Raw genomic sequence first — 24,113 nt, 5'->3', positions numbered from 1 at the left:
GTACTTTTTCTAGTTCATGTTAATAAACAAACAGTTGTTATTGCCAAGTGTGTTTCAGTGCTGTCATTAAACTATTCGGCTAGAAGATATAACAACTGTCACTCAAGAATTTCTCAAAAAGACACATTTGCACAAAAAATAGCTCACACGGAAAACTGGTACTGCATGACTAGTCATATTTCGCAAACTTACTAGTTTTGAAAATTCTATTGAAGGTCCTACCTTTTGAGAAAAGTAAGCTTGATGACAGATGTTGGTCTTCCAAGACATTTTATTTCAATTTTCTTCTCTGACAACTTACAGGAAAATGCTTGTGAATCGAACCACTTACAGCATTTATTGCACTCACAGTAAATTAATATCATTATGCTATTTGTGTTGGATAATACACTAAATCTAATGTGGCATGGGGGAAAAAAACAGCATATACAACTACAATTTAAAATGTACTGATATAATGCAGGAAAATTTTTGGCTATCAAGAAATTGATTTCACTCTATTTGTCCTAACGCCCTTAAAATGAGGTTACAATTACAATAGTTTTAAATTGAAACTTCCTGGCAGATCAAAACTGTGTGCCGGATTGAGACTCAAATTCGGGACCTTTGCCTTTCGCGGGCAAGTGCTCTACCAACTGAGCTACCCAAGCACGACTCACGTCCCGCCCTCACAGCTTCACTTCTGCCAGTACCTGTGAGGATGGGGCGAGAAATTCAGAACTGAAAGATGAATCAGGCAGTCATATCAGAATCACCTTTGCTTCTTATGATGGACTGTCAGCGTAATGAGGTTAAAAAGATCTTGAGTCAACATCCATTCTCCATTATTAAAGTGTAGGGCGTTAAGCTAAGAAGAAGAAGAAGAAGAAGAAGAAGAAGAAAAAGGAAAATTATTAGGGCCCTCCCCTTGACATGTAAGCCAAAAATATCAATTAAACATTGATTTTATTATGAGAGTGAAATTTACATGACTGTTTGGCTAAACATGATGTTTTCTAAATAAGCACATAAAAATATGCTCATAATACTGTTTCAGTATTACAGCAGTATTAAAACATGCTTAAGACACAACATTTAAACCACTACCTCTCATTGTTAGCAGTTCCGCATATTAAGCTTTTTTAAAATGACTATCTCGTCTTACAGCTTGTGGTATAAAATATTTCAGTAAAATTGTGCAAGGGGGTGCACAAAAATTGGAACTATTTTTTAAAAGCTATATGTTTTCAAATTGTTTACAAAACAACCTTATCCCCTTAAAAATACTATCCATTGCAACTAATACGTTTCTCCCACCGCCAGTGCTTCTACTGTTCGATACATTTTTTGTAGTCATCTTTAGAAATGGCTGACAGCTCCTCCAAGATGGAATGTAACGCTATTATGAAAAGGAAAATTGCTACTCACCAAATAGCGGAGATGCTGTGTCACAGATGGGCACAACAAAAAGCTATATATTTGGTATATTGTAACAGTCTTTTTGTCGAGCCTATCTGTGAGTCAGCACTTCCACTATACGGGAAGTAGCAACTTTCCTTTTTATAATATTGTGACAGCTCCTACCTCACTTTTCTCTTGAATTCTTCAATGTTGTTAAATCAGTGTCCTTTCCACCTTTTCATGTGTGGAAATAAGAAAAAGTCAAATAGCGCCAGATCAAGTGAGTGAGTGTACAGGGCAGTGGAACCATGCCATTTTTAGCAAAAAACTGTGTAACAGAGATAGCTGTGTGTGTTGGTGCATTGTTGTGGTGGAAGATCCAGTCTCCTGTCTGTCACAAATAAGGTCTTGTTTGACAAATGTTGTTGCACAATCTTCTTAAAACTTCCAAATCATAGGTTTGAATGATGGCTTGACCTGGCAGAACAAATTCTGAATGAACTACACCCTTGGCATCAGAAAAGCAAATCAGCATTGTTTTGATGTTTGATTTGACTTGATGGTAATGTCTTCCATTGGCTTGACTATTGCTTTGTTTCTGGGTATAACCATAGCACCATGACTCATCACCAGTAATGACCTTTGACAGAAAATCTGGATCAGCTTCAAGCTGTTGCTTCAAAGCACAACTTGTTTCAACTCAACATTACTTTGATTGTCAGTCAGAATCCGAGGAATAAACTTGGCAGTGACCTTTTTCATTCCCAAATCTTCCATTAAAATTCACTGAACCAAACTCCAGGATAACCCACTAATCTCTGACAGTTGATCAATTGTCTGTTGACAGTCTGTGAGCACAGGCTCTCGAATTTTTCTAATATTTTCGTTGATTCAGGCAGTTGACCGATGTCCAGAATGAGGATTGTCATCAATCGATATGTCATCATTTTTAAATCGAGCAAACCACGTGTACATTTGAGTTGCTCCCATACTGTCATCTTGGTAAGCTGATTTTCATATTAAAACAGTTTCAGTAGCATTTTTACTGAGTAGATAACAAAATTTCACAGCTGCACATTGTTCACTTAAACTTACCATCATAGCAAACAAAACAAGAACAAAACAGCACTAGCAAAAACAATCACTGCAAATGAACAGAACAAGCCAGGGTGACAACACAGGCGTTACTGAACTGACAATGAGTTGCACTACATGTGCCTAGCAGCAGAAATGCGTGCTACACAAGCTCCAAGACTGTATTGTAAACAACATGCTTTAATGTTAAATAGTTCAATGAAAATAAAATACAACTTCAGCAGATTTCTTATAAACATTATATTTATTCATAACATTTTGCTCTCATGTCCAAAATGATACGACACAATAGATTCAATAAAACAGAAAACTACTCATACATACCCTGTTACATGTTCATCAGTGGTGACAACATATAACAGTTACTGTGTTCCTAAGGATAACAAGACGAATTTGTTAAGATGCACCTATTATGTTTCTCTCAATCAGCTATCCTAAGTAACTTTTCCATTGTATCTTTGGCAGAAGGATCCAAAAGTTCCAGAATAGTAAGATCTTATTATCATTTCCCTATGTCAATTTCAGTGCCATCGTTTGTGATACCTCATTATAAAGCTTTAGATAAAATTATTTTTAATATAATAACTTAATTTGCTGAAATTTCAATGCATCAAATATATATAAATTGAGTAGTTGATATAATCAGTAGTTAACAGTTTTAAAAATTTAAACATTTATATTGCTAGAACATACATCATTTCCTGATTTATCAAAACACTCATAGTTTTGTAATGTAATGTTATAATTAACATTTTCACAGGTTTATGTTTCTCACCTCGCCTGGAAATGTGTCAGGGTGTTTTGCCTTATGACTTAACAACCCTTCCTTTGGTGCCTGGTATAAATCAGGTAGCAGACCTTGATGCAGCTCTGCCATACTTTGAAATGATATTGGAATCAGGTTGCAGTAACAGGGGACGTCAGTTCATTTGTTCACTGCTTGAACCTGCATGTCAACCAATGGGAAACAATGTTTTGCTTCCTTGTCGTAAAGCCTGTAGAGGTATGTTCACTTTACATGATCAGTATACATATATCACATTAATACACCAAGACATCTTATTATTCATCACAGTGTTAAGCATATTTTACGATTAACAAATATACCTTGTAAAAAAAAAAAAAGTAGAACTATTCTCATTATTCTTGGAGTAAAAAAGTTCCAAAACTCTAATTTAAGCCTTTTAGTTCTCATCTGAAGAATGTTTTTGGCTTACAGAGAAAGCACAAAACACAAAGAGAAGGCTGAAGAAATCTTAACTTCATTTAATCATGCTGACTTATTGTATTTTCAGGGTGATTTATACTAATAGTGTGTCATAGCAATTTATTATGCAAGTGTATATGGACTATTCTATGTGTAATTTTGAGCACTTTTGTCTGTAAAAAAGAGAACTTTTGATAAACAGATCTAAACTATGAAAATCCAGCAGCCAGCTAACAATGCAGTTCACAGTTTCAGAATTCTAAATAATATTTTATTTTTCATCTGTTGTCTTCCTCCTCTATTTTGTTTTACATGAAGAGCACGAGTCAGTTAGATGAGAATTACCTGTTGTAGGTCAACAATAACAATAAAATTTATGGGTGTGAAGCTGTTAAATAAGGTTTAACGTTCAAACAACCCAAAATATATTAATGACACAAATTGCTTTCATTACAACTGCCCTAATATACATGTCAGTAACCAGCTACAACATTACAAGTACTATTAATTACAGTATGTCCTGTGCAAAACATTTTCACACTTTTAGTGACTCTCTCGATCATGCTTATCTGAACTCTTCAGACAAACTGCATCTATGAGACATGAGTTGCAGGAACATGTGCTATCATCTCCTCCATGTTCATAGGTAAGTGTCCTTGTAGGAACACTCAGATGATTTAGTTTAGATGAAGGCAAAGTTTTTAAAATTAGCCCTCCAAAGTTGAGTACTTTCCCAGGAAAGGCTTAGCTTAAAAAAAAATTGTTTATTCCTTCCAAAGCATGTGGGTACCTCATATAATCTCTGAAACAACACATGAGAAATCTTCTAGAATATCAGGCAAATTGTTTGTGAGAAATAAATGATACCTCTGTGTAGTTAACCAGTCCATCAACAAGTACTCACTTCATCAGTTTCTCATCTTCCTCATAGTGCAGAGAACCTCCGTCTCTTCCTCCTTGCTCTCTTACTGACATCCCTTCACTGCAATGCTTCTTCTATCCCTTTGTCCTTTTAACCTTGACTGCCAATATTTCAATACTTGCTGTAAATGTCCAAACTGCTCCAGCTGTTGCTACTAGGTAACCTTCTCCATCAGCTTTGTATTAAAATTTTTGGGATGGCTGTTTTTTTTATCCTGTTCCTTCAATTCTTGTTTCGTATTTTGTTAAGGCATCTCATCTTTGGTACTTGGATCTGACTTTTGTTTTGCTTATTCACTATGTAATACCAACAGCAATAGATCAATGTCAGGTTATAGACACATCCGTATAAAACCATCTTTGTCTCTTTGGATATTTATCTGTTGCTGAGAATGAGTTCCGGCTGACTATGTTAAAAAGGCAGCCTAGTAATCCATCTCTTTCTGTAATTTCATCTTCCCACCTGCACAGACAACAGAGACCAAGTACTTAAATCCACAAACTTATTTCATTCAACTGTTATGTTTCTTTCCTTTAAAATCAGAGTTTTGTTTTTGTCAAATATATGCCTTTACTCCTTTCTTCTTTAACATTTTCATCCAGACACTGATGTTGTGTTGAAGTTTTGTTTACCAGAAGGTCCTGTCACCAGATCACTTGCAAAAGCCAAATGGTTGATGAAAACCAGTTTCATCTGGTAATTTCTAAAGGTCACTTTTTAACTTTGGCTCTACAAACCTTCATCATCCACTCAAGATATCTTACAAAACACTGATACCAATGTGAAATGTCATTATATTGGTCAGATTTGGTGCATGGTGTAAAGCCTTTGCAATGAATACCAGCAAAATATATGACCCAGCCAACAGAATAAATTTGCAATTGCTGAGCGTTGTCATAGCATGGTGCACCACATAATGTAAGCGAAGGTAAAGTCTACATTGTTAGGTTCTTGCCCCTGGAATTGCATTATGAAGGAAGTGAAATATATTATAGAATGGACAAACTCAGTAGTACGGATTCTGAATTCCAAGTCGACACAGCCTGGTACACTGCACTTCCTACTGTTTGACTGCAATGAGAATGATGTATGAGTCTGCAAGGTGTAGCCTTCTACATGGGTGTACGACAGTTGAGCAGAAGTGCATAGACGTGGCTGTATAGTGCACTAATGAGACATCATACAATTAAGGCATTTATTTCCAAGAGTCTTACAATCATTCTGTCTTCTTGCCAGTGTGGCCTAACAATGATCGTGCTGAGCTCACATTGCACAGGGTGTATGGTAGCGTGTCAGTGCCAGGTGAGGAATCTGCTGGCACAGTCCTAGCATTATCTGAGGCCAGAGCCATGGCTCCTTCATAGGGCAGTACAACAGTGCGGTTGCAGCAGCCCAGCATGGCTGCAGATGACTGTTGAGGCCTCAGTGTTCTTGTCGAGTGAAGCTGCACTGAGGGTTGGCCTCAGAAATCTGTGTGCTTATGTTTTAGATTGTCAGGGTGGCATGTAGGCAGAAGACTCAACAGCAACATGAAGGACCGCACCTGTGGCGGTCCCAGATACAACTGGTAAAGAAGTACTTGTATTGCTCAGGAGTTGCAGCACTGGCACCCATTTCCCAAGATGAACAGCTCCTTTTGTGGCCACAAGTATGATTAGCAGGAATACAGCTTGAAGAGCAGAGCCGCACACAGCATAGCAGGTCATCCTGCAGCTAGCAGAGCTGGCCTTCCATTGGTATCAGTGATGCAGATGGAGTGACCAGATCCTGAGAATCGGTGGAAGGAGGACAGGGTTTCATAGCATTCAATGGCCTCATTCCCCCATATCAGTGACCAAATGTTCTCTTGTATTCTGAGCCTGTCACTGCTCTTGGCTAGACTAATATTTAACTTCAGAGCATTCCTTTATGCAAAGTTTACTGCCTGAAAAGCATTTTTGTGTCATCCCTAGGTGAAGTTGCTACACTTAGACACATTACTGAAGAATCTTACACCTGCACTGCACTGTTGTCTAAGTGCTGAATCATGTGTTCCTGACATTCTGTCTTGCACAGTCTGAGGCAGTGAGCACCCTGCTTGTTTGTACTGCAGGTTTTCTGAGTGTTAACATTGGGTATACCATTGTTGCATAGTTGACAGGTGTCCACTTGGCATTATCCCAGTCATAGAGTGAAGGCTTTCACAGCTGGATGACATAGCTGCTGGTAAACCTTTCGGGATGTGAGTATATATACGTCGTTCTCGGACATCCGACCAGTAAGTCAGCAAGACTCAGTGGAGGAGCATCTCTGAGGATGTCCAGCGCAGTCCTGGATGAAACATCAGGAACAGAAGAGTTTCTTGGATCACAACCCTACATCCCAAAAGGTTTACCAGCAGCTATTATCCCAGTCAGTTCCCACAAAATTTTATATTTGTACTTAATTACGTGCTCCATAAAAACAGTAAGAATTTACAAAAGGTCCACATAGCATCTATTTTTGGTTCTGCTCCCAGTCACAGTGACACTTGACAGTAAGCACTGGGCTTCCTACACACGCTGAAGCCTACATCTTGGTTTGCAGTAGGGCTTTTTTGACACATTAACATCATCTATCTTGTAGCAATAATATTGTGCATCCTTGATCTGTGAAAGCAATCTTCCAAAGAACACCACCTCAGTATATATACTAGCACTGACTACTTACCAGTAATCACCCGGAGCGATCACATTAAAATGTAGGGCAGTTGGCTCAGTGAAATACTGTGGGGTTTATACAAATAATCTAGCACAGACAGAATGCAGCAAATCCACTGGGAATGCCTGAATTGTCAAAGTATTATACTCTTGTGTTTGTATCTGCATCCCACAATAAAATATATGTGAATGTCTGCACCTGCATAATAAGTTATGTATGGTAAAAACAATTTGACATTTTAAGCTTTCCTGCTCGATCAACTGTTTGTATCACTTGCTCATGTTGAGCTGCATGCAATCATTACAAAACACAGTATTTCAGTAGTGTACCTTGGCGTCATCTTCAGGTGAAGCCTGTAGAAGATCATCTTCACTACATCATGCCTGCTTTATACTCTTCTTGCTCCCCACCCCTTACCCATTACCCACCCAGATGGCACGATGACTGGAGTAGTGGAGGGAAATGATCACTGAATGCTGGGTGTAGACTCTAGTTTGGCAAGGTATGTTGTCAAAATATTGCACTTTGTAAATGACTGCACGTGGTTGGAGACTTGGGAGCAATAAAAACAAATTGCAGTCTGAGAACCAGTAAAAAATTGTAGTGTATACTGCCATATACACTGCCACCTTTCATTATCAGAGTTAAAAAAGAAAAAAAAAAGCTTGTTCAGCTTATTGAGATAATTTTGCTTCACAAAATCATGTATAAACTCAATATGTTCTGTAGATCCCAACAAGTAGAAGAACCTCCATGGATGTGAAATGAGCCAAGGTGTACATTAATATAAGCCAAAGAAATCATAGAAACTAAACGTGTACCGTGTATTAGCAATAAATTATCACTATACTGCTTAATGCTATTCTTGCTTTTGACATCTAAATTTAACTGAGTAAATCAGTAAGAAAGCTGCTATTTTGAAAAAAGCTGCTGCTCCCTCAGTTTTACTATTTAGCTGCTATTAGCAGCTTAATATTCACATGATTACAATGGTGTTTTCCAAAGAAAATGTAAAAAATATTTTCTCTGGAAAATACTATTGTAAACTGTAAATACTGAGTCCTATTTACAGTAGGTGGAAATATTTCTCTACTGGGGATAATGAATGTCCCAATAACAGAACATCAACATGGCTACATTGTATCATGATTCAGAAAGTATTGTTGTCTTTGACTCGCCCACAGATATTCCCCTGCTCTCTGGACAGAGATGCACGTAATTATTGATATCCCAGCAAGCACATTTTTACTTGTCATACAAGTTTACAACAAACACTGCTATTTGCCATGTAGCTCAGAGGACCCTTCAGTCCCTGATTCTAGATATTCAGATAATTTATAGAAAGAGTGGTTAGTCATAAGATTTTTATTTCCTTTTGAATTTTCAGGGATTTCCAATTTAAAAATAATAAAGAGTACCATAACTGTATTAGGAACTGAGTGTAAGAATTCAAAAGCCCTTTAAAAGGCTTCCACAAGATGTACGGTCATCTACTTTACACATTTTACTACTCACTTATGCTGAAAAAACATTTTATTTATGTTAAGTGGTATGCCCCAAAGGATAATTCCATAAAACAGGGAGTCAAAATATACAAAATAAGTGACCTCTCTTGGGCTTCTGCTCAGCAAGTGAAAACTTAAAAAATATGAAAACTTGCCATTCAAGATAAAGAGCTGGCAAAAGATTTCTCATGTTGCAGTCCACCCAGTTATCTTAAGCATAAAAGACATTCTGAAAGACTGGTTAGGACAATTGCAATGATCCTTTAAGAAATTTGAAGCACTCTCTCAAAAGCCTGTAGTTCGTAGCAACTACTTCGAGTGTCAGGAATTTCTTACAGGACAGTTGTGTGAATTCTTTCTGTGACCGTGAAACATTCAGAATCAGAATCAGAATTTTGAATAGTAAATTAAGTCATAGATTTAATGTACAGAGGACTCATCAACACTGCAATTAGAATTCATTTGTATTACAGAAATAATACATAACAAGAGCATTAACATAAAGAATGTAATTATTAAAGTTGTTTATTTGACATAAAACTGCTACGCTTAATTAACAACCATTTGCTTTCTTGCCCAGATTTTCATATCATCATTCTGCATCCTTTCCAAGGAATAATAGCATTTACGTACTAACAACTTTCATAGTTTTTGATCCAGTTGCCCTACCTCCATGCTGTGGATCTATCTATCTATTTTTCTTTCTTGTGGGACATATGAAATTCCCTTTGTTCCTAGTGCTGTGGTGATGTTTAAAGTCATCGTCCATCAATGACTTAGGGTTACTGTATACAAAAACAATCTGTTCATAAATGTAAAAACAGGGGGCATTAACATTTTAACAGTGGGAAACAGGATTCTTTTGGTTTTGCATTACACATACTGTATTTCTAACACCTGGTTACTGTAATTTTAATATTCTAATCATTTTACTTGTGTTAACCCAAAAATAATACCATACTTTATACCTGACTCAAAATAGCTGTGGTAAGCTATTTTTCTTGTTCCAAGCTAGCTGAATGTGACAGAGTCTTCATTGAAAAGGTCAGTCTGTTTAATTTATTTGCAAAGCACTTTATATGTGAAGACCATGAAAAATTTTGGTTCATATGCATTCCTAAAAACCTAACACAGCCTGCTTCTTTCAGTTCTTGGTTTCTAAGATTATGTGGGTTTCATTTACCATACAATTTTTAGTTTTGAACTGCAGTAAATCTTTTTTTCCAGTACTCAGTTTAAATACTTTTAATAGGAACCAGTTTTTTGAACTAAAAGTAGATTTGTTACAGTTCATGGACCACAGCTCAGCTATGACACCTGAGGATGGGCTTATAACAGTCCAAAACCGGTCATGTGAATATAAAGTAATTTACAACTGAGGCGGCATTTTCAACCTCTGCTGTAATGAAATATGATGAGTGGAAGATAAAAAATAGTTTCAGAAAATAAAATTATGCATTTTATAGAGACACTTTTTTTCTCTATGAAACAGAGAGAAAAATTTGTAAATGGCCAACATGTAGCCATATTTACAAATGAATGTGTACTGTGAATGTAAAATGATGCATTCCACTCATTATGATTAATTGTACAAATTCCCAGTGGGGCATGAAACTACAGGATTATTACAAATGATTGAAGCGATTTCACAGCTCTACAATAACTTTATTATTTGAGATATTTTCACAATGCTTTGCACACACATACAAAAACTCAAAAAGTTTTTTTATGCACTCACAAATGTTCGATATGTGCCCCTTTAGTGATTCGGCAGACATCAAGCCGATAATCAAGTTCCTCCCACACTCGGCGCAGCATGTCCGCATCAATGAGTTCGAAAGCATCGTTGATGCGAGCTCGCAGTTCTGGCACATTTCTTGGTAGAGGAGGTTTAAACACTAAATCTTTCACATAACCCCACAGAAAGAAACCACATGGGGTTAAGTCGGTAGAGCGTGGAGGCCATGACATGAATTGTTGATCATGATCTCCACCACGACCGATCCATCGGTTTTCCAATCTCCTGTTTAAGAAATGATTCTGCTTTAGCCTTTTCCGTAAGATTTTCCAAATCGTCGGCTGTGGTAGGTTTAGCTCCCTGGTCGACTTCCGCGGCTACGCGTGAAACTTGCCCGCACACGTTCAACCATTTCTCTGCTCACTGCAGGCCGACCCGTTGATTTCCCCTTACAGAGGCATCCAGAAGCTTTAAACTGCACATACCATCGCCGAATGGAGTTAGCAGTTGGTGGATCTTTGTTGAACTTCGTCCTGAAGTGTCGTTGCACTGTTATGACTGACTGATGTGAGTGCATTTCAAACACGACATACGCTTTCTCGGCTCCTGTTGCCATTTTGTCTCACTGCGCTCTCGAGCGCTCTGGCAGCAGAAACCTGAAGTGCGGCTTCAGCCGAACAAAACTTTATGAGTTTTTCTACGTATCTGTAGTGTGTCATGACCATATGTCAATGAATGGAGCTACAGTGAATTTATGAAATCGCTTCAATCATTTGTAATAGCCCTGTAACACATTAACTCACACTGACCACATGCACAGATATCTTCTCTCCTGCTGTCACATCTTGAGAACTACTGGACAGCAACAACAACAGAGATACTTCAGTTCGAGATAACTTCAATAAAGATCAAAAGTTCAATAAATGAATTACAATATCCACAAAAACGTTATGTAGGTACCTGCTGTTTAATGTTTACACTTTTTGATGTGTGTAGCAGTCTCTCTTTATGATTTATTTACATTTATATGATTTATTTACATTTATACTTCACTGCCACCCAGGAACCATGGACCTTGCCATTGGTGGGGAGGCTTGCGTGCCTCAACGATACAGATAGCCGTACCGTAGGTGCAACCACAACGGAGGTGTATCTGTTGAGAGGCCAGACAAACATGTGGTTCCTGAAGAGGGGCAGCATCCTTTTCAGTAGTTGCAGGGGCAACAGTCTGAATGATTGACTGATCTGGCCCTGTAACACTAACCAAAACGGCCTTGCTGTTGTGGTACTGCGAACGGCTGAAAGCAGGGGGAAACTACAGCTGTAATTTTTCCCGAGGGCATGCAGCTTTACTGTATGATTAAATGAAGATGGCGTCCTCTTGGGTAAAAAATTCTGGAGGTAAAATAGTCCCCCATTCGGATCTCCGGGTGGGGACTACTCAAGAGGATGTCATTATCAGGAGAAAGAAAACTGGCGTTCTACAGATCGGAGAGTGGAATGTCAGACCCCCTAATCGGGCAGGTAGGTTAGAAACTTTAAAAAGGGAAATGGATAGGTTAAAGTTAGATATAGTGGGAATTAGTGAAGTTTGGTGGCAGGAGGAACAAGACTTTTGGTCAGGTGAATACAGGGTTATAAAAACAAAATCAAATAGGGGTAATGAAGGAGTAGGTTTAATAATGAATTAAAAAAATAGTAGTCCGGGTAAGCTACTACAAACAGCATATTGACCGCATTATTGTAGCCAAGATAGATATGAAGCCCACGCCTTCTACAGTAGTACAAGTTTATATGCCAGCTAGCTTTGCAGATGATGAAGAAATTGATGAAATGTTGTTGTTGTTGTTATGGCCTTCAGTCCTGAGACTGGTTTGATGCAGCTCTCCATGCTACTCTGTCCTGTGCAAGCTTCTTCATTTCCCAGTACCTACTGCAACCTACATCCTTCTGAATCTGCTTTGTGTATTCATCTCTTAGTCTCCCTCTACGATTTTTACCCTCCACACAGCCCTCCAATACTAAATTCGCTATCCCTTGATGCCTCAGAACACGATCCCTTCTTCTAGTCAAGTTGTGCCACAAACTTCTGTTCTCCCCAATCCTCTTCAACACCTCCTCATTAGTTATGTGATCTACCCATCTAATCTTCAGCATTCTTCTGTAGCACCACATTTCAAAAGCTTCTTTTCTCTTCTTGTCTAAACTATTTATCGTCCATGTTTCACTTCCATACATAGCTACACTCCATACAAATACTTTCAGAAATGACTTCCGGACACTTAAATCTATACTCAATGTTAACGAATTTCTCTTCTTCAGAAACGCTTTCCTTCCCATTGCCAGTCTACATTTTATATCCTCTCTACTTTGACCATCATCAGTTATTTTGCTCCCCAAATAGCAAAACTCCTTTACTACTTTAAGTGTCTCATTTCCTAATCTAATACCCTCAGCATCACCCAACTTAATTCAACTACATTCCATTATCCTCGTTTTGTTTTTGTTGATGATCATCTTATATCCTCCTTTCAAGACACTATCCATTCCATTCATCTGCTCTTCCAAGTCCTTTGCTGTCTCTGACAGAATTACAATGTCATTGGAGAACCTCAAAGTTTTTATTTCTTCTCCATGGATTTTAATACCTACTCCAAATTTTTCTTTGTTTCCTTCACTGCTTGCTCAATATACAGATTGAATAACATCGGGGAGAGGCTACAACCCTGTCTCACTCCCTTCCCAACCACCGTTTCTTTTTCATGGCCCTTAACTCTTATAACTATCATTTGGTTTCTAGACAAATTGTAAATAGCCTTTTGCTCTCTATATTTTACCCCTGCCACCTTCAGAATATGAAAGAGAGTATTCCAGTCAACATTGTCAAAAGCTTTCTCTAAGTCTACAAATGCTAGAAACGTAGGTTTGCCTTTCCTTAATCTTTCTTCTAAGATAAGTCGTAGGGTCATAATTGCCTCACGTGTTCCAATATTTCTATGGAATCCAAACTGATCTTCTCCTAGGTTGGCTTCTACTAGTTTTTCCACTCATCTGTAAAGAATTCGCATTAGTATTTTGCAGCCGTGACTTATTAAACTGATAGTTCAGTAATTTTCACATCTGTCAACACCTGCTTTCTTTGGGATTGGAATTATTATATTCTTCTTGAAGTCTGAATGAATTTCGCCTGTCTCATACATCTTGCTCACCAGATGGTAGAGTTTTGTCAGGACTGGCTCTCCCAAGGCAGTCAGTAGTTCTAATGGAATGTTGTCTACTCCCAGGGCCTTGTTTCGACTCAGGTCTTTCAGTGCTCTGTCAAACTCTTCACGCTGTATCATATCTCCCATTTCATCTTCATCTACATCCTCTTCCATTTCCATAATATTGTCCTCAAGTACATCGCCCTTGTATAGACCCTCTATATACTCCTTCCACCTTTCTGCTTTCCCTTCTTTGCTTAGAACTGGGTTTCCATCTGAGCTCTTAATATTCATACAAATGGTTCTCTTTTCTCCAAAGGTCTCTTTAATTTTCCTTCAGGCAGTATCTATCTTACCCCTAGTGAGATAAGCCTCTACATCCTTACATTTATCCTCTAGCCATCCCTGCTTAGCCATTTTGCACTTCCTGTCAATCTCATTTTTGAGACGGTTGTATTCCTTTTTGCCTGCTTCTTTTACTGCATTTTTATATTTTCTCCTTTCATCAGTTAAATTCAATATTTCTTCTGTTACCCAAGGATTTCTACTAGCCCTCGTCTTTTTACCTACTTGATCCTCTGCTGCCTTCACTACTTCATCCCTCAAAGCTACCCATTCTTCTTCTACTGTATTTCTTTCCCCCATTCCTGCCATTTGTTCCCTTATGCTCTCCCTGAAACTCTGTACAACCTCTGGTTTAGTAACTTTATCCAGGTCCCATCTCCTTAAATTCCCACCTTTTTGCAGTTTCTTCAGTTTTAATCTACAGTTCATAACCAATAGATTGTGGTCAGAGTCCACACCTGCCCATGGAAATGTCTTACAAATTAAAATCTGGCTCCTAAATCTCTGTCTCACCATTATATAATATATCTGAAACCTTCTACTATCTCTAGGGTTCTTCCATGTATACAACCTTCTTTTATGATTCTTGAACCAAGTGTTAGCTACGATTAAGTTGTGCTCTGTGCAAAATTCTACCAGGTGGCTTCCTCTTTCATTTCTTATCCCCAATCCATATTCACCTACTACATTTCCTTCTCTTCTTTTTCCTACTACCAAATTCCAGTCACCCATGATTATTAAATTTTCGTCTCCCTTCACTATCTGAATAATTTCTTTTATTTCGTCATACGTTTCTTCAATTTCTTCATCATCTGCAGAGCTAGTTGGCATATAAACTTGTACTACTGTAGTAGGTGTGGGCTTCATGTCTATCTTGGCCACAATAACGCGTTCACTATGCTGTTTGTAGTAGCTTATCCGCATTCCTATTTTTTTATGAAATGTATGATGAGATAAAAGAAATTATTCAGGTAGTGAAGGGAGACGAAAATTTAATAGTCATGGGTGACTGGAATTTGACAGTAGGAAAAGGAAGAGAAGGAAACGTAGTAGGTGAATATGGATTGGGGCTAAGAAATGAAAGAGGAAGCCGCCAGGTAGAATTTTGCACAAAGCATATCTTAATCATAGCTAACACTTGGTTTAAGAATCATGAAAGAAGGTTGTATACATGGAAGAACCCTAGAGATAGTAGAAGGTTTCAGATATATTATATAATGGTAAGACAGAGATTTAGGAGCCACATTTTAATTTGTAAGACATTTCCATGGGCAGGTGTGGACTCTGACCACAATCTATTGGTTATGAACTGTAGATTAAAACTGAAGAAACTGCAAAAAGGTGGGAATTTAAGGAGATGGGACCTGGATAAAGTGACTAAACCAGAGGTTGTACAGAGTTTCAGGGGGAGCATAAGGGAACAATTGACAGGAATGGGGGGAAAGAAATACAGTAGAAGAAGAATGGGTAGCTTTGAGGAATGAAATAGTGAAGGCAGCAGAGGATCAAGTAGGTAAAAAGACAAGGGCTAGTAGAAATCCTTGGGTAACAGAAGAAATATTGAATTTAATTGATGAAAGGAGAAAATACAAAAATGCAGTAAGTGAAGCAGGCAAAAAGGAACACAAACGTCTCAAAAATGAGATCGACAGGAAGTGCAAAATGGCTAAGTGGGGATGGCTAGAGGACAAATGTAAGGATGTAGAGGCTTATCTCACTAGGGGTAAGATAGATACTGCCTAAAGGAAAATTAAAGAGACCTTTGGAGAAAAGAGAACCACTTGTATGAATATTAAGAGCACAGATGGAAACCCAGTTCTAAGCAAAGAAGGGAAAGCAGAAAGGTGGAAGGAGTACTTTTTTTTTTTTTTTTTTTTTTTTTTTTTTTTTTTTTTTTTTTTTTTTTTTTGCATGGAGACACCAACTGGTGTCTTTTGCAAACGTCATATCATTTTTTTTACAAGTTTAGTACAAAATATACATATATATATATATATACACAATAATTTATTTTAGTTTAATATTAATATTCACTTAAAGAGTATAAACACTTGTCAATCAAGAAATGTTTCAGTTTCACTTTGAATAAGTTCCCTTTGTGGCCCCTTATAGAACTCGGTAATCTGTTGTACCATATTTGACCACTAATGCATGGACTATGGTCTGTTGTTTTTAATTTTGTTCTTTGTCTGTAGTAGCAGTCTTTATTTCTTGTATTATAGGCATGCATATCAGAGCACTTTGTTTCTTTGTTTTGATGTGTCACAAAAAATATAATTAATTTGTAAAGATACAGTGAGTAGACTGTGAGGTATTTATGATGAACAAAGATTTCCCTGCATGAATCTCTATACCCTAATCCATGGATAATTCTGATTGCTCTTTTCTGTAGGGTTAATATTCTGTTCATATGTATGTCGGCAGCACAACCCCATATCTCTATCCCGTAATTAGTCTGTGGAAAAATGGTTCCATAATAAATTGTTTTTAATGTCTGATGTGGAACTACTTTTGATAACTGGGTGATTAGATGTAATGAACTGCTGATTTTATTGTATAAAAATTTGATATGGTTTACCCATCTTAGATTTTCATCTAGGTGAATACCTAGAAATCTGCAGCCTTCTGTGTCCACTACTTCAATTCCACCTATGTTACTGATAGAGGTTTGGTGTGAGTTTGTAAGTTTAAATGGCAATAACTGAGATTTACTGATATTAACTTTCAAACCTTGATCTTGGAAATAAGTAGTTATTTGCTGTAGTCCCTCAGTGGCTACCAACGTTAACTCATCATTTTGTTTACCAAGAAATAACAGTGAGGTATCGTCTGCATAGGTTACCAATTGGGAGTTGAAAGGTTGCTCTACATCATTTATGTACACTATGAAAAGGAAAGGGCCCAAAATTGAGCCCTGGGGTACACCTTGTGTGACTGTCTCATATTTGGACTGGAAATTAATGATCTGATTATTGATTTTGTAAGTCAGCTTTGTACACTGCTTGCGGTTAAATAAATATGTAGCCAGCAATTGCATGGATGCAGCATTTACATTGTATGACTCAAGTTTACTTAAAAGTAACTCATGGTTTACCGAGTGAAAGGCTTTAGTAAGGTCTAGAAATATGCCAGCTGTTTGCATTCCTTGATCAAGGGCACCATACGTTTTGTGAAGAAATTCCATAATTGTTATGATAGTACTATGATCTTTTCGGAATCCGTGTTGTGTCTCTATTAGGAACTTATTTTTCAAGAAATAGTCACTAAGTTGTGTCAGCAGCACAGCTTCAAATACTGTGCTGAAGACAGGTATTAATGATATGGGCCTGAAATTTGAAACCTCTTCCTTGGATCCTTTTTTATGCACTGGTTTAACTGTGCCCCATTTCAATACATTTGGAAATGTATGTTCTCTGATACTGCAGTTTACCAGGAGGGTGATTATTTTAACTAATTCCTTATTACATTTTTTAATCACGATACTACTCAAACCATCCCATCCAGATGAGAACTTATTCTTTAGGTTATTTATTATCTTGCCTCTTTCTTTTTCACTTACTTGTTTGAATTCAAAAGGTGGCTCTTCAAAGGGGCAGAGCTTTACCTCACTACTCACAACTGTGTTATTAATTGGACTAACAGCTACAGATATAAAGTATTTATTGAAAACATTGCAGACTTTATTAGGATCTTTAATTGTGTTTCCTTCATGTCTTATAATTAAAATTTCAGTTTCTGGCTTCGGTGTGGCTTTGCGAAATTGATTTACAATTCTCCACGAGGTCTTGGCTATATTGTCTGATTGAGCTACTTCACTGCTGTATATCTGTTTTCTTAGATTTGAAAGCTCTTTCTTAAAGATTTTCTTGGCTTCGTCGTACTTGGCCTTAAAAACCTGCAGGTTTGTTGACTTGTGTAACACATCCAGGTATTGGATGTTTTGCCTGAGTTTTATCATATTTGCTGGAAGTATCAGTCTGTTGGTTTTTGCACTTTGGTTATGGTTGAACACTCTTTGTATTTTCTTAACAGGGCAGCATCTGTCAAAGTGTCTTAGCATAGTATCATAGAATTTGGCCCATTTGTTTTCAGATCCTTCAGTCTGGTAAACCAGATCCCAGTCCTCTATAGCTAATTTATTTCTTAAGGCAAGGATGTTACCCTCTTTTAGGATTCTTTTATTTTCGATAACTTTTGTCATTTTTGGGATGCTTGTGTTTACATACTCTACAAGCTGGCATTTGTGGTCAGAGTAGTGAAAATCCATATTCCAGCACCTAACACTGTCTTTAATATGTTTACATAGTATAACGTAATCAATTCTGCTAGATATGGACTTTGTTACCCTGGTATCACTATTTACTACATTTATGAGAGTATATGAGTTAAGAGTATCTATTAACCTCATATTACACAAACTGGAAGATTTTGCCTCAATATTCAGATCACCAAGTATAGTTAGGTCCCTGGGACCACAACGTCCCACTACTCTACTAAATATGTCTATGAAGCTAACTACATCCGCCTTTGGTGGATGGTAAATCCCAATAACTTTATGTTCTCTCATAACCTCTCTACACTCTTTGGTGTGGACTTCAATGCCTGTCACTTCAATCAAGCCTTCTTTGTTGTACTGGTCTAGATAGTTTATATTCTTGTACTCGAGATTCTCACTAATGTAAACTGCCACACCACCACCCTTATGTTGCTGTCTACAATAACTATTTGCTAAGGAGTAGCCCTCTAGTTTACAGTAAATAATTTCATCAGATTTTAATCCATGTTCAGTTAACACTACTATATGAGGTGACTGTTCACTTACAAAAACCTGTAATATATTAAGCTTATTTCTAAGGTACTGTATGTTTAGGTGCATGAGCCTTAGTGGTATTTTTAACTGGTCACTCTGATTATCTTCCTTAAAAATGCACTGAGTTGGTTCACTTACATAAGTTCTGGATCCAGGCACTAAAAGTGTTCCTGTTCTTTGGCGATCTTGCATTTCTTGATCTACTACCCAACCTGGCTTCGGTCTGTCTAGTTGTCAAGGTAGCTGTTGAGGTGCCTTCTTGCTCCGTACAGTCCGAGGAGGTGCCGAGCTGCCTGGTGTTGCAGTAACTGGAATTGTATACTCCACCACATTTGATTGAGTAAGTGATGCTGAAGAGTCTGCAGTTGATGCAACAGCTTCTGTTGTTTTAACTAGCTGGCTTGGCCAGTTGTTTTTACCCAGTCCTGGGAATTTGTTAGTTGCTTTACTTTCCCACAAAAACATGTCACTTTGAACTCTGGGTTTTATTGGTCTTGAGGATCTTCTAGGAGCACAATGTGTTTCTGGACTTTTGAATATCCTGTTCCTGCAAACTGATCTTCCTACTCCATTGTTCGTTACTGTCCTCTTGACAACATTGTGGTTAGTTTCTGGTAGTGTAATTTTTTCTTGCTGTGGTATTATTTGCTCAGTTCCATCTGGATCCTTCCACTCAAGTGATATTGCAGGCTTTAGTTGATTTTTTGGAGAGATGGCTGCAAGTAGAGTTCTGGCCATTTCTTCCTTGCCATTAGCATTTAGGTGTAGTCCGTGAGAAGTGTACCAGTCTCTGTTCTCAGGGACTGTTACAAACTGAGTGTTTTGGAAAGATTTCACTATTTTGGCTATTTTCCTATTTGTTCACCTGGTTTCATCATTCACACAAGACCAGCTTTCAAGATCATATCTATGGGGTATCCCTACTATGATTACATTTGTGTGCTGAAGCTTAATTAATGCTGATGTTATAGCCTTTAATGCCTTGTCTGCTTCGTTTTTGGCTACATCATTTGTGCCACCCCAGATTATAACTGTGTCATTCACTGTGAGATCTTGCAAGTTGTTACAGCTTCCAAGTATTGAAGTTAATGGTGCACCTGGTATAACATTTCCTTGGATTACGAAATTATTATGACTTTGATGCATTAAGTTAGCTGCAACTGATCGCCCATGGCTGTCTGCAAACACTGTTATTCTTTTTTTGTGTTTAGGTGAACTTTTTGTGTAAGTGCTGTGTCTGTTGTACGAATGTTTCTTGCTACTTATGCTGTTTTCTTGAACTATGAAGTTTTTATCTACCCCAGTGCTTTGTTGTTCACAATTTTCATCTTCTTGTAGCACATCAAACCTGTTTCTCTCGTTAGAACACACAGATGATCTAGATTCACTTGTCTTATTTTTTGAGTTCACATTTCATCCTGTCGTGTCTTTATTACCCGTTTTTCTTTGCACTCTATTTACTGATGATGTCATACCGCCAGAAAGATTTCGTTTACTACTAGCAGAAGTTTTGTTTGAAACGAAAATTGCCGGTATGTTTTCATTACACTCATTTTTTAAATCGTCATAATTCCGCTGCTTTATTAGTTCCTCTAACTTATTTACATAACGATTTGCAAGCACAAGGTCTTGCTGAAGCGATGTAGTAACACTTTCTTCTATGCAGTTATCGTATCTTGACAAAGCTACCATTAGTAGATCGGAGCATTCCATGCCACAGTCACATTTCGTGTCCCATTCTTCCGTTCCCATGAAACACTTTGTATGAATCCATTTTTGCGACACTGCACATAACTTGATACCTTTCGCGATGTAGTTATTGCACTTTATACAATTTATACTCGATATGTAGCCGTTTACCGTGGAACTATTTATACACACTTCTATACGCGAAGCCATCTTAATACAAGGGCGATGTACTTGAGGACAATATTATGGAAATGGAAGAGGATGTAGATGAAGATGAGATGGGAGATATGATACTGCGTGAAGTTTTTGACAGAGCACTGAAAGATCTAAGCCGAAACAAGGCCCCGGGAGTAGACAACATTCCATTAGCACTACTGATAGCCTTGGGAGAGCCAGCATTGACAAAACTCTACCATCTGGTGAGCAAGATGTATGAGACAGGCGAAATACCCTCAGACTTCAAGAAGAATATAATAATTCCAATCCCAAAGAAAGCAGGTGTTGACAGATGTGAAAATTACCGAACTATCAGTTTAATAAGTCACAGCTGCAAAATACTAACGCGAATTCTTTACAGATGAACGGAAAAACTAGTAGAAGCTGACCTCGTGGAAGATCAGTTTGGATTCCGTAGAAATATCGGAACATGTGAGGCAATACTGACCCTACGACTTATCTTAGAAGAAAGATTAAGGAAAGGCAAACCTACGTTTCTAGCATTTGTACTTAGAGAAAGCTTTTGACAATCTTGACTGGAATACTCTCTTTCAAATTCTGAAGGTGGTTGGGGTAAAATACAGGGAGCGAAAGGCTATTTACAATTTGTATAGAAAGCAGATGGCAGTTATAAGAGTCGAGGGACATGAAAGGGAAGCAGTGGTTTGGGAGGGAGTGAGATAGGGTTGTAGCCTCTCCTCGATGATATTCAATCTGTATATTGAGCAAGCAGTAAAGAAAACAAAAGAAAAGTTCAGAATAGGTATTAAAATCCATGAAGAAGAAATAAAAACTTTGAGGTTCGCCGATGACATTGTAATTCTGTCAGAGACAGCAAAGGACTTGGAAGAGCAGTTGAACGGAATGGACAGTGTCTTGAAAGGAGGGTATAAGATGATCATCAACAAAAGCAAAATGAGGATAATGGAATGTAGTCAAATTAAGTTGGGTGTTGCTGAGGGTATTAGATTGGGAAATGAGACACTTAAAGTAGTAAAGGAGTTTTGCTATTTGGGGAGCAAAATAACTGATGATGTTCGAAGTAGAGAGGATATAAAATGTAGACTGGGAATGGCAAGGAAAGCGTTTCTGAAGAAGAGAAATTTGTTAACACTGAGTATAGATTTAAGTGTCAGGAAGTCGTTTCTGAAAGTATTTGTATGGAGTGTAGCCATGTACGGAAGTGAAACATGGATGATAAATAGTTTAGACAAGAAGAGAATAGAAGTTTTTGAAATGGGGTGTTACAGATGAATGCTGATGATTAGATGGGTAGATCACATAACTAATGAGGAGGTATTGAATAGAATTGGGGAGAAGAAGAGTTTGTGGCACAACTTGACTAGAAGAAGGGATCGGTTGGTAGGACATGTTCTGAGGCATCAAGGAATCACCAATTTAGTACTGGAGTACAGCGTGGAGGGTACAAATCGTAGAGGGAGACCAAGAGATGAATACACTAAGCAGATTCAGAAGGATGTAGGCTGCAGTAGGTACTGGGAGATGAAGAAGCTTGCACAGGATAGAGTAGCATGAAGAGCTGCATCAAACCAGTCTCAGGACTGAAGACCCAACAACAACAACTTCATTGCAAAAATTTTTTGTATAACATAATTTTTAATATTATGTAAACTCGATAAAAAATTAAAGTATTGTTCTTTTTTTCTGATTGTAGCTGTTGCTGAAGACTGCAGTGACTTCATTCTGACTGCATTGGACCTGTCAAGGGTGTTTCGTTGTGATCTTTACCCTGACTCAGATGATCCATCACAGTGTGTTTCTTTTGCAAAAGGTTAGTCAACACTAATTTTCAGAAAAGTTAATGAACTACACAGAGGGTAGAGAATATCTCTGAAATATGCTAACTGTAAATTTCTTCCACTTAACCAGACATATGGAGTTTTATTCTTACTTTGCTATAATATTTAATTATAGTCATTCTTTCCCATAATTTATTCAATGTGTGTGCTATTCATTAATATTATTATGTTATTCTTTTACTGAACATAAAAGGAATATAAAAAATTGGAGAAAAAAATTTAAAAAATTTAAGATGGCTGGCTTCCAAACTGATGTTGAACTTGAGTCCTCTGCTGTGACAAAAAATGGATTTAGTACTGATGGTTGTTTTGGTTTAAAACAAAACCCTAAATTACATGAAGAAGGAAGGAAGGAAGATTAGGGTTTATGGTTCCATCATCACAGATAGAGCACAAGTTTGGATCAAAGAATGGAAAATCCAGGATGGAATGTAACAATACGAGAGAAGGAAGGAAAGTTGCTACTCACCATATAGTAGAAATGCTGAGTCGCGATAGGCACAATAAAAAGATTCACACAATCATAGCTTTCTGCCACTAAGACCTTTGTCAGCAGAAGACACACATACACACACGTACACACACACTCACACAAGCGCAACTTGCACACATGTCTGCAGTCTCAGAGACCTGAAACTACACTGTGAGCAGCAGCACCAGTGCATGATGGGAGTGGCAACTGGGTGGGAGTAAGGAGGAGGCTGGGGCAGGGAGGAGGAGGGATAGTATGGTGGGAGTGAAGTGTTGCAGTTTAGACGGAGGGCAGGAGAGAAGGTGCAGAGGGGGGAGGGGGTAAGTAACGGAAAGGAGAGAAATAATAATTAAAAAAAAAAAAAATTAAAAGACTGGGTGTGGCGGTGAAATGACGGTTGTGTAGTGCTGGAATGGGAACAGAGAGGGGGCTACATGGGTGAGGACAGTGACTAACGAAGGTGGAGGCCAGGAGGGTTACGGGAACATAGGGTGTAGTGCAGGGAAAGTTCTCTCCTGCATGATTCAGAAAAGCTGCTGTTGGTGGGAAGGATCCATATGGCAAAGGCTGTGAAGCAGTCATTGAGATGAGGGATGTCATGTTTGGCAGCATCTTCAGCTACAGGGTCGTCCACTTGTTTTTTGGCCACAGTTTGTCGGTGGCCGTTCTTGCGGACAGACAGCTTATTGGTTGTCATGCCTACATAGAATGCAGCACAGTGGTTGCAGCTTAGCTTGTAAATCATGTGACTAGTTTCACAGTTAGCCCTGCATTTCATGGGATAGGTGATGTTAGCAACTGACTGGAGTAGGTGGTGGTAGGAGGATGTATGGGACACGTCTTGCATCTAGGTCTATTACAGGGTTATGAGCCATGAGGTAAGGGATTGAGAGCAGGAGTTGTGTAAGGATGGATGAGTATATTCTGTAGATTCGGTGGACGGCAGAATACCATGGTAGAGGGGTGGGAAGGATAGTGGGTAGGACATTTCTCATTTCAGGGCAAAACAAGAGGTAATTGAAACCCTGTCGG

The 24,113-nt window shown here is 38.1% G+C and overlaps 1 protein-coding gene across 2 annotated transcripts in view; it reads left to right on the top strand.

Annotated features, from left to right (window-relative positions):
* LOC126473142 (uncharacterized) overlaps positions 1-24,113 on the top strand; it is a 561,035-nt gene that overhangs the window by 522,372 nt on the left and 14,550 nt on the right. For both annotated transcript variants that reach the window (XM_050100011.1, XM_050100003.1), the window contains exons 5-6: positions 3,236-3,478; positions 22,465-22,581. In XM_050100011.1, the coding sequence (XP_049955968.1) occupies positions 3,236-3,478; positions 22,465-22,581 (360 nt within the window). The remainder of the gene's footprint in view (positions 1-3,235; positions 3,479-22,464; positions 22,582-24,113) is intronic.

This window comes from Schistocerca serialis, chromosome 1, assembly GCF_023864345.2.
Source record: "Schistocerca serialis cubense isolate TAMUIC-IGC-003099 chromosome 1, iqSchSeri2.2, whole genome shotgun sequence".
Classification (NCBI taxonomy): domain Eukaryota; kingdom Metazoa; phylum Arthropoda; class Insecta; order Orthoptera; family Acrididae; genus Schistocerca; species Schistocerca serialis.
Note: the sequence above shows the minus strand (reverse complement) of the source record. Positions and strands in the feature narration are given on the sequence as shown.